Source organism: Limulus polyphemus, unplaced genomic scaffold (assembly GCF_000517525.1).
Source record: "Limulus polyphemus unplaced genomic scaffold, Limulus_polyphemus-2.1.2 Scaffold1063, whole genome shotgun sequence".
Classification (NCBI taxonomy): Eukaryota; Metazoa; Arthropoda; class Merostomata; order Xiphosura; family Limulidae; genus Limulus; species Limulus polyphemus.
In genome coordinates, this window is record NW_013666673.1 from 137,736 (window position 1) to 153,206 (window position 15,471).

A 15,471-nucleotide genomic window follows, 5' to 3' on the forward strand; every position below is an offset into this window, starting at 1 on the left:
ACAGGCTGGTTCAGTTACTTTAAAACCCAAGTGATAAGATGAATTATTCTTATCTACTCTGTTATCACAATACAATCAGTGATAAATCCACTTACATTACCCCGTGGGTTACCACAGTTATATTCAGAACCTTAAATAATTCTCTCTTGCGTTAGAAGTCCACACAGACTGGTTCAGTTACTTTATAACCCAATTGACAAGACGAATATTCTTCTCTACTCTGTTATTACAAAACAATCTGTGATTATTACACTTCAAAAGTCGCTACTAAACACAGTCTATATCTATTTGACTATATCTCTCACTAACTTTGTCTCATTTTCATTTTCATTAATATACTTACATGTACTAATTTGGTCGCCTATATATATATTGCTCGACTGCGGCCTAGAACTTTTACAAATTACCAGTCGTTGTGATGTAACAATATTTACTTCAAGCAATGAGAAAAATTCAGAAGGTTTGAGTAACATGGCATTAATTCACAACAACTGAACTTCACAACAAATGATTCGTAAACAGTTACGTAAGCAAACGTGCCATAAATATCGCTTCTAACAATAGCTTACTTCGCACAATATTAAGTAAACAATACTCTCGTATTAAACTTAAAATGTCGCGTGTATGTAATAAACATGGGACAGTGATGTTTTTCACAAGTTCTCGTGAATCACGCCGAAGCACTTTTTGTGGGCTACGCTGAAACGACTCGCGTACTTCTTTCATATATTCTTCATTGACAGAGGGTCTTCTAGCTCCTGGTCGTTGTAAGACACTGCCTGTCTCCAAGAGCTTCATCAACTACTCTCAGATAGTTAGTTTCGATGGTGGTTTTTTCCTGTACTGGCGTCTGTAATTCGCTGTATCACAGTTACCGACTTGGTCTCTGCAAGCCAGACGACGCACTGAGCCTTTTCTTTTACGGTTGCCATTTTACGAAATAACACTACTCACTGGAGTGAAAATAAAACAAAAACATGTCAACAAGAACTGTTTGAGTTAGGCTACAAGATGTACAAATCTGCATCTTTGTATTTCATTAGATATTTAATTTATAAACTTTAAAATAGGAAAGATAATTTTGGGCCACCCTGTATATTAGTCATAACTTATTATTAACAATAATTATTTATAAACGCAGAATATCTCGCAGTTTTGTAAGAGAAATAATTAGAAAAAAAAAGACGAAACCAAAGCTAAAATCCATAAATTAATGGAAACGCCTTTCAGTGTCAGAAGTGTCAAAAAAGGTGGACCTGTCGAAAACACTCGGGTTATAGGGGTTTTATCATTTTGTATCAAGAAATATTCTCAGATATTGACAGGGTGGAAGTTCAAATTTATGACTCTTTGAATATCCAGGAAGAAAAGGGACCAGGTACTTAGTAATCCAGAAGCAGATGATTCAAAAGAAATCAATGTTTTGAGTGCAAATGGTAAGTTAAGTCATAATATTTATAGGTTCAGTACAATATAATTTTATAAAGTATTAAGAAAGTAAACATTAATAATTTTTTAATGATAATAGAACAATATTACGTTGGATCATGAATAGGTTGAAAATGATAATTTTGCTAGTGCTATACCAAAAAGTATTTAATATTTATCTTTATTTCGATAGAAATGATGAAATTAAATTCTTCAGAATTGTTATGTATACGAATTTCAAACTTCACATTTCTTCTTTGCTTGTAAAATACAAAGAATTTAACAATAAATTATAGCAACTGACAAAATATTAAAATATGCGAAAATAAATAAGCTATTGGAAAAGTTTGTTCCATTAATACTACTAAAATAATAACATCTTTAGTAATTTCATTTTATTGTAGAGATCGGAAAATCAGAGCGAAAAAGTAATTAATTTTGATACTTTAAAAGGAACAATTTCATATGTGCTTTTAATTTATTAGATTATTTAACTCCAACAAATGTTTCACTCCCATTCCTTGGTAAATATCGTTTCTTGAAAATGGTTAGAGGTGAAATTTACAAGATTGGTATGTTGCTGTATAAAGAACTTTAGAAATTACTTTTGACATTCCAGCTACGTTCTTGGTATATGTTGATACATTTTCCTTTTTTACAAAACATACTTTATCCATAAACATTCATTTAGCGGAAATGTTTCTTTTAGTTAAGAATGATCGATGTAATTTTAAAATTATTTCTGAAAAACAATAAAACAAACAGAAAACAGTTGTATATCAAATTTATATAATATTAAGTACGTAATAAAAATAGCATTACTAAAATTGTATTTGGATTTTTCAAGGTTGAAAAGTGTAGTTTCATTAGCATCTGAAATAAGAAGCTTTACAAAGAATTCACTGATATAATTAATTATATATTTACTGGCTAAAGTAGGGTAATATATTTAAAAACATCATAATATTAAAGCGATAGTTATTATTTATCATGCTTTACCTTGTAAAAACCAAGATATTTTATTATATTTTATTTATTTAAATGTTTTTAAATGTATATTTAATAACCTGCCAGGCGATGTTTTCCAAGCGAGCTCTTCCTACAACCCACATATCAGAGTGAGTGTTTTTACTTTTTTGCTTGTATGTATAGCGAATGTGAATCTATCAAGAAACATTTTAACAAAATAGTACACATGTTTTTAATGCGATTAAAAAGATAAAGATTTAACTTTGTGTCTTCAATATATTTTTGCAGTATCAGGATCAGACTAGTAATATATAGGTTAGGCATGCGCTAAGTTATTCGGTGTAAGATCGATGTGAAGAAACGTATTGATGTAATGATAGTGACTTTCCCATCATCGACGAACCCTACCAAATTTACATTTTAATTAATATCATTCTTTATGCCTCCCCCAGTGGCACAGCGGCATGTCTGGGGACTTACAACGCTAGAAACCGGGTTTCGATACCCGTGGTGGACAGAGCATAGATAGCCCATTGTGTAGCTTTGTGCTTACCTTCAAGCAAAACAAGCAAATTATAAAAAATATTGCTAATAATGCCAAAATTAGAGCCTCGACTGCATTTTGATGGTCAAAGAAAATTAAAGTGAGTGCTGCAAAAACTGCCGAACGTGGCATTATAATTTTATATTCGTTACCTCTTTCTTTTGCTAATGTGTTTCTTCAGTCTGGCATGAACCTTACTAAAGCCCATGTACTGGATTGTTATTGACTCACGGGTTACTTTGGCTTTCATGTGTTATTAATTTTAAAAACTCCCTGCCCCATCCCCTGAAAAAATCCCGAGGACGAACTTTACTTTTTACAAAACTATAAGGCATAAACAATATTATAACAGTAGGAGTTATTTTATTTTTTCCCTAAAATGCTCATTGTTTTATTTTTTGTTAAGTATTTTAGTGTACTTGAACAATTGTAACAAAAATTAATGATTTATACTACTAACGTTCACTCTCCACAAGTAACTGATAACTGATCACTGTCTCTCTCTAGTTTCACTCCTGATATATACCCAGTTTCCCAGTGCATCAGCGGTAATTTTACGGACGTAATTCTAAAATATCTGGTTCGATTCCTGAGGGACAAAGCACAGTTAGCTCACATTGTAGTTAGCACTAAAACAAAACATAATCGAAACAAACTCACTCTAGAGCGCTGTCTTTATATACTTCGCCTTAAATTAATCTTTCATCGGCACTAATTATTTCTTCCTGATCTTTGTTAGCTCCACTCCTGCTAGTGCTAACAGTCGCATCTGCCAAACTTCACTCTTCATTTTCAATCTGAGGTGTTGTGTTCTCTCTAATGTTCAAATCTTCCTCTTGGAAGAGGTGGAACTTATAATGCACGGTATTAATTAATCTTTCATCGGCACTAATTATTTCTTCCTGATCTTTGTTAGCTCCACTCCTGCTAGTGCTAACAGTCGCATCTGCCAAACTTCACTCTTCATTTTCAATCTGAGGTGTTGTGTTCTCTCTAATGTTCAAATCTTCCTCTTGGAAGAGGTGGAACTTATAATGCACGGTATTAAGTTTAGGTGTTCGATCCAGTTAGAGGCGTTTTACCTATTTTGATCTTGTTATTGTATTACTTAACATAAACAGGTATAGTAAGTGGATATTTGTTAACACTTACATAACAACTTTAGATAACTGGCAACCTCATAAAGTCCTTTCTACTATATTGAATGAGCAGTTTTGAAAACTGACTTTCATAGAATTTCCTTACCACATAATTTATGTCCAACTCTATCCGTATTCAGCCAACTTACATGAAACAAATATTATATCCACGTTGGAGATATGCTCAGCTCATACTCTTGTCCAGACCTTCAGTCTGATTATCTTTCTCAAGTTTTGACTTCCATACTTTCCATCCAACTTGTAGTTTGCTACATATCAGGATGAAAGCAGAACTATTGATAGGATGATTGCTGCAAAGCGTCATCATTATACCACTTCGTCTTCTTGGATGACCTCAGGCAGCACTGATTTGTTACCTTTCATCTTTATACTAGCATGAAGATTGTTTGCAAGAGGCCCAGCATTCACTTGCACCTAGTGTGTCCTTGTGATTGTGGATCTATGAATTTATTATTTACCATAACCGCTTGCACACCTTCTTGTTTTAACTCTATTTTCAAGACCCCTATGGTCCATGAGATAAAAAAGAGCAATTTTGTTTCCTATTTCTTAACTTGAATATTTCTTGTGGAATACTTTTCTTCTGTTGCTCCCTAGTGGCACAGCGGTATGTCTGCAGAGTTACAACGCTAGAAACCGGGTTTCTATACCCATGGTGGGTAAAGCACAGATACAGTTTCTTCTGTTTGATTATTTATGTAAGTTTGCTCACATTTCTGAGTTTTAAAATGTCTTTATGAAGCACGTTTATGGTATTAGATAACTTTTGATGATGAGGTAAAGCTATACAATCGTCTTGTCGGTTGCATGATCCATGACCAAAGCATGGACCTTCCTTAGCCCCACGGTGTCTATAGCATCACTAAAGACTTTAATTATAAACTCACTAGGAAAACTTAAGAACACCTGGTTCACGAGCTGCACACCAGTTAGATTAACAAGTTCCCTTCACATCAGTTCAACCTCCGACATCGGTATTAATGAATCTGCTTTAACTATCTCTCCTGCGCAAGATCGTTTGCCATGTATACTCCTCGCCTAAGAGGGAATTTGGGAAACATAACAGTGAAGAAGGTATAACAGCAGGTCTTATATTATAAAAAAAGAACATTCTTATAAAATTTTTATCAAAGAAGCTATGCAGTGTGAAACTTTAATGTACAGTCCTTGTGACGAGTCATTCAATTTTCGTCTTTCCTGAAGTGACATTATATCGAAATAGTTCGTACTGCATTTGACATCCATAGTAGGCTGATGGTTGACTGTCTTATGAGTTGTCCAGGAGTCATGTGCTTGTGGTACCAAATCATAGAGTGTTTAGTAAAAAAAAGTGCACTGGCCATCTAAAATTTCCTATTAAATTCAAATAGAAGCAATTTGTAATTTACATATATTAGTAACTAACTGATATACAGCTTTTTCGTAGCACTCATTACAAATAGAAGCAAGATTATAATACATTGTAATATTACTACGTTACAATAATTTTATACAACATGAGAAAAATATTTTTGCAGATGAGAATGGGAAAATAATGTAAGATAAGATTGCAGAAGTTGTTTATAAAGATAAAACTGGAAGTTTGTGTTTGAATACACTAGGATAATGTTATTTTAGATTCAAAATACATTAGTAGCAACTTACTGAACATTAAAAACCTTGTCAAAACATATATAATGACAAAATATAATACCAGATTATTATATATAGCGTCTGCAACGTTATACCAGTTGATGTTAAACATTCAGTACTTGGTTGGTCTTTCTCGTACTCTAATAACCTCTGCAAGGCGACGTGGCATGATGTCGATGAGGTTATGGATGTAATCCACCATGATTTCATCCCAACTTGTCAATAGAAGGCGCTACAACTCAGCTATGGTGGCTGGTTCAGAGTCGTGCTTAGCAATTTTCCAGCTCAGTTCTTAACGAGATTACAATGTGGAGACTTTGCTGGCCATGGCAATCTTGTAACGTCCTCTTGGTAGAGATAGTTCTGTACAAAACGTGCAGTGTGGACAGTGGCATTGTCATCCTGGAACAAAAAGTTATTGCCAAACTGTGTCCTAGCATGTGGCAGAAATATTGCCTCCACACAATGCCTGTAGAAGGGCCATTGATGTTTCCCTGGAGGATATGAAGAGCAGTGTTTCAACCATGATGAATAGCTACTCAAACACGTACTGCACCAGCTCTTGTGTGTGTTCCCTTTGGGAAAGACAGTCTTCTCTCAAACGACAGACAAAAATCTTACCACCAGCTTTTAGAAGTCGGAAACATGACTCATCAGAAAAGATGATACGTCGCCAGTGTCCTAACTGTTTGTTGGCATGATGTCTTGCTCAAATAACACGGTGATGGCGGAGAATTCTGGTTAATATCGGTTTGCAGATAGCCCTTCTTTCAAAATAACTTTTTTGGGTTAGTCTCCTATTCACTGTTCTTCTGGATATTCTGGAATGAATGTATTAATGCCATTCCTGTCCTAAAGTGTTGCAAGACTTCTTTCGACCTCGACGTGTTAACGGTCATCTTGTGTAGTAATTTTTGCGTCTACCAGCGGACTTTTCTGAAACAACGTTTCCTGTGGTCCGCTGATGTTTAGGATTCTAGATACAGTACTGTTCTGGCAATGTCCGTTTGCTTCATATTGTTTCTGAAGAGTCGAACAAGTTGACGCCCTATAACTTCTGGAACGTAACGTGACCAAGTACAGAGAAACTGTCTAGACAAAACATTGATCTGTTTTGAAAAAGATTATACCAAAAGCACACCATTTTATACAAAATAAGTGTATGTGTCTTTTGACGAACAAATGCCCAAAACAACTTATACAGACCAGAATAACAACTCGTACATGTTTATCTGATCATATGCTACCGTATCTGTTACTACTCGGGCATTTACACAATAACTACTCCATGCATGTAGACGATAAAATCAATATAGAACAGTATGTAAACAATTTTGTAAAGTCTGTACATTGATAAAATTCAGGTATGAATAAAAACAAGGTGATCTAAATAAGACTGAGAGAACTAACCACAATATAATTCTTACAATAGGATCAATACTCCCAGTGTGCATTTGTCACCCACGCCACTTGATCATTCCATGAGAAAAAATAGGGAGAACACAGTCTTCTCAGATATTTCTAAACTGCTACATGACCGAAGTTACTAGAGAATCCAACTAGCATAATATACCCGCACTCGACTGCAGGGTTCAAAGAGCCCCTCGTGATTCACAAAGGCTCCATTGTGCCAATTAATTTCCTTCATTATCCCCAGTTAGTCCTATAACTATGTCAGGGGGGGGGGGATTCAGACCTCAAACAAACCTCGTGATGTCTGACGATTGTGTCACCTTTGGTACGGCTATCTCGTGAGTGGGATATGTACAGTTTCAAACATGACGGCCGAGGGATCGAGAAGTAGCCAGGAACACAAAATCCGATGCCAGATTCAAGTTCAGCGATCCTGAAAACCTACTCCTAGATCCCTCATCATGCTTTGGTGAGTTTTGGGGCGTGTTTGATCCACTTGGTGGGAGTGCTAAACCATAAAGATAAGGACATCTCCATATAAATCACCCCGAGTCCGCCTACCACCTATGGCCCTCTATCTCCAAAACTGTGAGAGGAGTTTGGGGATAAAACAAACACGTTCACAAACGCACAACATGAGTTAATAAATAACGTACACTGAACGCGTGTGAAAAGACTATTGAAAATTCTGCTTTCTAGCCTAAAATAGAAAGAATGTATGGTGGTTTTTTTTCAAATATCGAACATGGATATTACAAATCTGCTTAGAATCTCTCCATTCATAATTAAAACTGTAAATTGGTCTCAATTTGGAAACCACTTTAGGTATAATCGTTAATAGTTATGAACTTGGTTCCAGTTGGGCTTAAATTCGTACATAGAACGAGAAGATACAGCCAAAAATATAATGTTAAATTGCTTCCTTTTTTGTGGTGGAACAAATGTCAAAGTCAATTTTTAACGGTGTTCCAAGTGTCATTGAAATTGTCGAAATAATTTTTCCGTCATTTTTATCACATCTACAAGATAAAACTTTTGAAAAGATTAATTGATACAGTAGTTCTCTTTCCAGTTACTTAAAATCTAATCAAAAACACCTTAGGTGTGAAAAAAGGTGCGGCCAAAAAAGGATTCAGCGCGCGACTTAAAGGAATGAAATCAAAATTGGAAGCCAAACTGGTAGCTACACTTATAACATTGATAAGAATTTTACAGTAAATATTCATTCATTAGTTACCCAGACCGCGTTTTTGTTCAAGATGGAGTATAATGGTAGGTTAAATGAAATAGAAACTGCTAATCTAGTTTGCTTGGTCTAACCAATACTTATGCATCTGCATGTCCTTTCACCTTAAAGTTTTGCTGCTCTAAATCAGCCGTTTTTAGTCCGAATGACAAAATACTGTCCACTTTTACTCTTAAGTGAAGCTGTAGTAAAAATGTTACTAAAAGTACGTGACTTTTTGCGTAGACGTGCTCAAATTTGAACGGTTTTTATTGACTAACTTTGTACATGTGACTTATATTTACACCATATGATACTCCTAATTGTAGGTTGTAAATATCTAACCGTGAACAAAATTTGAAAAAAATTCATAAAAGTTAAGTATGTTTTCTATAAAATAAAGTTTCTGTACTTTTGGTGCGAAGAAAAAATAGGAAGAAACTCAATCAAAATTTAGTATGTTATATCTCAGGTATTTCTTAATAGATTACCTTGAAATCTGGTATGTGAAGTAAGAGTCTAGTAGAGCACATCCACATATGATAGTTTGGATTACCACAGTCCGAATCATAAAAAGTAGAAAATCGCTGAAGTATCACTCCTGTTAACAACTCACAGTGTGTCCTACATGTTTTTTTTTTTGTGGGCGCAAGATAATTTGCTATAATTTTTTTTTTCCACGAACAATTATTTGATAGCCACCATTTTTGCACTATCTTTCTTCGTTTTAAAAAATATTACGTTTTAAAATGCATACAACAATTTGCAGACAGCCCTTATTCAATTAATAATGTTATATTGATTTTTTATTACTTGTTTTATCATAGAGAGAAGAGGATGCCACAGGATTTGAACCTGTTTATATGATGGGACTATAAATGCATAATTGCAAACTGAAGAGCATTCTGCCTATTAGCCCTTATAAATTTGTTGTTTGTTCATTCGAATTAATGTACAGTTTGTGTGCCTGTAGCTGCTACAAAATACTCTCGTTTTCATGTGTTTCGAGTTAAGTGCCCTTTTTAAATTTGTATTCAGAATATGATTGGAAGGTTCAACAAATTTTGCTTTGCTAATGTACTAAAGGTCTTGTATTACGAACGTTACGTAATGTTAAAACATTTTTAACTTCTTGTGTTGTTTATATGATGAACAAAACAATGGTTATTTGAATAATTTATGTAATAGTAGTTGGTTAGGAAAACTGTTCTACAACTAAGATTTGAGAATTTAGGAACAACCAAGCAAACAAAAAAAAAGTAGACCCATCATGGCGTTTGCCTCTAATTAGACTTAAAATTACAAATATAAATGTTCATTATTAGAAACATAAGTAATAGAATCTATTATTTGTTGAGATGTTTTATTTCAAATGATGTTATTGCCCCCGATATTTGAGCAAGTGATTTTCTTTACTTTGATGTTTAGTTTAAAGGAACATCTGAACGCTTTAAAATACAAACACACAAATAATGCAGTAATGTAGAGAAACTTCTAATTTTTTTTTATTTGGATCAATTTGGGAAAATTGAAATATTTCTTAGCTACATTTACATGATCTGTAGTTGTAAATGTATCAGCGCTTTTGTTTCCACAGTTTTTTTCACAGTTCTTATTAATTTGTTTTACAGAATTTTCCGTCTCCATCCTAGGTCAAGCAAATTTTGTACTTAACTTGTTCTTATATAGTTTTAATATTCCAGACAGACAACAATGTTGAAATAACTTAAATAATATTCAAAAAGGAAATGATAATTCATCGAAGGATTCGTAAAGTAAATCTCTAAAATACAGAAAAAAATAAGACAGGCCTCATTTTACCGAATAAAAGATACTTGTAGATATGGGTCGATCGCTTGATGCAGGTACATTACTTGAATTGCACCCATTGATGACGATTACACCTGTAGGGCTACCTTTCTAGACTTTTAAGTGTACAGAAATACTGGGTAATCACATGCTAGGAATGCGTGTTATAACAATAAATAAGGCTTAGTGTAAATAATTATGCTTTATTTAGAATTTTGTACATGAGAATAAACGGTAAAGTTGTCTTTTATTTAGCATGGAACTTGTCATTCTTATATTTAAGTACAAGACTTAATTCTAACACAATTTTGACTTGAGTGACTTCCTTAAAATCAAGAAAAGTGCCTGCTTCGTGTGAGTAGGGGCAAAGACACAAATATATTATATATCTGCTACGTTTGTAGCAGTATTTTCGTTTTCGAATTTCCCATAGAGAAGAGAAAGCATTAATATTTAATAATATTGACCAATTACAGAAATATCTTGGGTATAACATAGTATTGCATAGTTCTTGACCAAAAACACTATATGTGCAAACCAATTAAATTTGACATTGTACAGACTTTAGTAATAACGATGAAAATAATTTTATTGATGTGAAAGGAATATGTGATCACTTAATAAGTGTGATTGTGAGTGCAACTGTTTCTTTATATTAATTACTATTAAAAATAAGAATTTTTTTATTTTTTATTTTTGTTTTGTTGTTTTTGCAAGCAAGTGATCTAGTTTCTAAGTTTTACAATACGACGACTCGCAAAAAATTACCTGGTCAACAGAAAACCTCCTGGATTACTTGGACTGACATATTCTGTCATTTGATATATGTGTTCAGATTTTTTATAACATATATCAGAAGATAATTAAAGCTGTAACCTAAAACAGAACAATAATTGCTTCAAGTAAAGAAGAAATACGATTAAGTAAAACCGTGTAACATAACAGGTTATTGTTAATAATAATAATTAAAATAACTCAGAAGAATATTAAAAACATTTTTATTCATTTATGCTATTATATAAATAATTCAAAAAATATTAAAACTTTTTTTTTTTTAGTTTCATTTATGCTATTATGTACCACTAATTTTCACAAAAGTTGATGAAAATGTGTTCGTTTTCAAAGGAATTGAGAGCAAAACTTCTAAAGTTGAAACCTAATTGTATGGTATTATTTAAACCTGGTAGCCCCCCTCCCCCCCAGTGGCACAGCGGTATATCTGCGGACTTACAACGCTAGAAACCGGATTTCGATACCCGTGGTGGCCAGAGCACAGATAGCCCATTGTGTAGCTTTGTGGTTAACTTCAGACAAACAAAATTAGACAAAGTTTACCTGGTAACAGGGAGAAAAGGAAAACTCGACTCATAACATATTTTGTGAAATATTTTTGTTTCTTCTCCAAGTTTGTCCATTAAAGGCATTGTTTTTTGTTTATTCGTTTCATAGTAAGATATGACTGTGACGATAAAAGCCTTGTTCAAAAGCATTACGAACATACATTATTAAATATAAAATATTTGTACTATAGTATGTAGATATTGACGTTTTGTATTTCTGTATAAAGTATCATTTGGATTGATTAAAATATAATGGAACTGCATTTCAAAATATGTGTTTTTTTATGTTGGAACTATGTACAGTTAAAATCTGAACGGAAGCCTAAATACGTAAAAAATATAAATTAGTCTAAGAATATTGAAGAAAGGTATATGCCCTATAAGTTTCAAGACGATCGGCCCGAAATAAAGAAATGGCGCATCAATGTACGTGCTGAAAAGAAAAGAAGAAAGAAACATAGGAAGTACAAAATGTCTGCCTGCTTATGGGAGAGACATAATGAACTATTATTAGGACTAATTTCAAAGGTAATTAATATGTTTGTATTCACCATTCATTTTCGAAATTATGCTATTTCATCAACGAAATGTAATGTTAATCTTAGTGTTACAACGTAGTAGATTTGTTTGCTTTTATAATTTTGCTGTAATAAAATAAATTTACTTTATATTATGCAATAGCATTATTAGGTTTCATTTCACATAAATTCACTTGTGTTATGACAGCGGAAGTCACGTGACCCTGGTAACACGTCATGAGTTCCTAGAAGGATCGGGGAACATCACGAATATCCTAGTATTTGTTAGACGCCCTCTATTTTTGTTTATAAGCCCGGCAAATAAAGCGGAGATGGTAGAAGTGACGGCATAGATAATCTCAGATAAGGAGATATAGAGACAGATAATCGAGTCAAGTGAGCAGTAGTGACCGTAAGTAAAGTGCGTGAATCATTGTGAATTATAGCGTGTGTTTAAGTGAAAGTAACTGTGAAAATTAAGTGAATTGCAAAGTTGTATTGAGAAAGAATAAACTAGTTTTATTTAAGAAAGAACTTGTATCGCTGAAGTTCTTCAGAAAGAATTTTTACCGGAAATTATCCAACAAGCAGATACGCAACACTTACATATTGTGATTACCGAAATAGTACGTCAACCATTGTTTTGAGGGATATCACTAGGCCTATCTTCAAATCACTATGTGTATATTGTTGTTACAGAATAAAAAACACGTTTCACGCTATGTAAAATTATTGTGAGAAGTAATTTAAGATTAAATCCATATGTTTAATGCTACATATACTGCTTTTTATGGTAGACCAATTATATTTAAGTAAAGCTACTCTTATGCTTAGTATAAAGTGTAAGCTAGGTATGAAAGCTGATTCCAAAAGTATTAGACGGCCGACTTCGTTATTACTAATACTGGGACTGGATTACATTATTTTAATGAAAGACAATCGACCCCAACATTAGGCTTGCTTTAAATAGAATTGATAAAACAGCTCAAAAGTTTAATTTTGAATATTGTGACTCATGGTATTCTGGTATTTCCTTCCTGAAACGCTTTTGCTTACCAGCCTATGTGCATGTGTTTGATATATGGGTTGTAAACAACATAATAGCAATTCTTGTATTGTTTCTATTTTAGTTTACATCTTAATAGATGTTGTATTTATAATACAGAATCTCCAGCTTATCTTGGTGAACAAATGTTTATTTTAAGACTAAATGACATTTCTGGTACAGAATCGAGTTTTTTCAGAAATCTCAAGAAGATTGATCATGTAGCAGAAACGTGGGTTACAGTATGAATTTGTTCTGAGATCCTCAATTGCTATATAAACTCATCCATAGCCTTTTGCGAGTAAATAAAACAGAACTGTACATTGAATTATAAAAATATTTTTTTTTATACATAGTATCGTCTTGTTAGCTCGAACAAGGTATGGCACGCAAGTAATGTGTTGGAGTTGAACACCACCACAGTATTAACTACAAATTGGAACATCGCTCAGGTCTTTTCCATCGTTCCTAGTAAAACCACTCTCAAGTGTAATAGTAGTAATACAGATCAATTGATCGACTTTGGGGATTCAACTCTGGCGAGAAACATGTATTATCATGCAGCAAAAATAGATCCAATAAACTTTGTAAGTGCTGTATATTTTTTTTTCACTCTTTTTGAACAAAATTATTGTGCTGTAACAATGTTTCACCTACTAAAATATATTCTGCCATGAGAACTGGAAATAACCAATGACATCAAAGTCTTTAAGAAAGTATTCACCACCTCTAACCTGAAAAAATACTTTGGCAGTAACACACATGCGTATATCAAAAGTGAGAAAAGCGACAAAATTCTATCTTGTTATATCCTTCTCGTAAATTACAGTTATTAAGCATGATGTTTTAAGTAATATTACCACCTTTTTTGTTGTTGTTATTATTATTGGAATGTAGTATTGTTTATTTCATTTTGTTAAGGCAATTTTGTTTGGGAACTTGTTTTATTTAAAAAATACTATTCCTTATAATAGCTTTAAATTCAGTCTATCACAGACCAGCATGGTGGTTAGGGCGCTTGACTCGCAATCTGAGGGTTGCGGGTTTTAATCCCCGTCCCACCAAACATGCTCGCACTTTCAGCTGTGGTGGCATTATAATGTGACGGTCAATCCCATTATTCGTTGGTAAAAGAGTAGCCCAAGAGTTGGCGGTGATAACTAGCTGCCTTCCCTCTAGCCTTTCACTGCTAAATTAGGGACGGCTAGCGCAGATAGTCCTCGTGCAGCTTTGCGCGAAATTCAAAACAAACCAAACGTATTTCACTTCAACTGCCACTATATTATTACTATTCACCCACTAACAGTTAGTTTTGAGTTTTTACGAGGCACGAGGAAAAAGCCCGAGCAATGTTCAGATTGTGTTAGTTACGTGATTGTATATTGCTAACAGTTTAATAAGTATTTAACATATATATATCATAAAAGCTTATTTTTAATGTAACGTTATTCACATGTTTCCATAAAATGAGAGGTTCAAACTGTGCCCATGTACAGTACTTATAATAAAATTTACAAATATTAACAGACAGGATATTCGACTGATGATTTAATTAATTTTACCCAGGAAGTTTATAACCAGTCCTGATTATATTTTGCTAAAAATGAATTTATGGTCACAATCTATTAGTGTTTTAGACACGTAAATTTACATTTCCATATTTTTTGTATGTAGCTACTGATAAATCATGATTTGATACATTTTCATTTCCGTGCTGTGATAGTATTTATTTTTACTTGAGTTAATAAGTTAATTGTTTATAATCATATATTTTTGCCAATCGCCGATATGAAAACGAAGCAGCGTGTCGTTATTACGAATAATCTCATAAATTAGCTTGGTGTTCTAGGCAAGCTACAAAGAACATGGGATTATATTATATAGTTTAAATACCATTATTACCCTCATCCTCGGAGGGAGGAGAGGGTACTACAGTCGGGTTCATGTATATGTGTGTCTGTCTGTCTGCATTTCCGCGCGTGCATCTCGAAAACTAATAGACCAATGTACACGAAATGTGCGGGACAGTCATCCCCAAATTTGGTTCAGATCCTTATTATGGATCACTTTGAAGCATTTTTTATAATGGGAAGATAGGGCATTTTCGCGACTTTGGGTTAATAACTCTGTAAAGTGTGATTTATTTGTACCACATTTCATTCTCTCATTGAGGTTGAGACTTCTCATCACACTACAAAAAATTATCCGGATCGTTGATCATGCTGGATCTGAAAAAGTTTTTCTGAGTTTTCTAAGGTGAAATTTGACGTTGTCTAATATAAAAGCATGTAATCTCTCTGATTGCTCTGTTTTGAAAGAAATGCTTTTATTTTTCAAACATCAGTCGAAATAGTAGAAAACAAAAGTTGTCAATAATTTTAATATGTT

The 15,471-nt window shown here is 33.5% G+C and overlaps 1 protein-coding gene across 3 annotated transcripts in view; it reads left to right on the forward strand.

Annotated features, from left to right (window-relative positions):
* LOC111086398 overlaps nucleotides 1-12,193 on the forward strand; it is a 75,000-nt gene extending 62,807 nt beyond the window's left edge. For all 3 annotated transcript variants that reach the window (XM_022389044.1, XM_022389045.1, XM_022389046.1), the window contains 3 exons: nucleotides 1,363-1,436; nucleotides 2,503-2,546; nucleotides 9,199-12,193. In XM_022389044.1, coding sequence (XP_022244752.1) covers nucleotides 1,363-1,436; nucleotides 2,503-2,546; nucleotides 9,199-9,249 — 169 coding nt within the window. In that variant the 3' untranslated portion in view covers nucleotides 9,250-12,193. The remainder of the gene's footprint in view (nucleotides 1-1,362; nucleotides 1,437-2,502; nucleotides 2,547-9,198) is intronic.
* The last annotated feature ends 3,278 nt before the right edge of the window (nucleotides 12,194-15,471 follow it).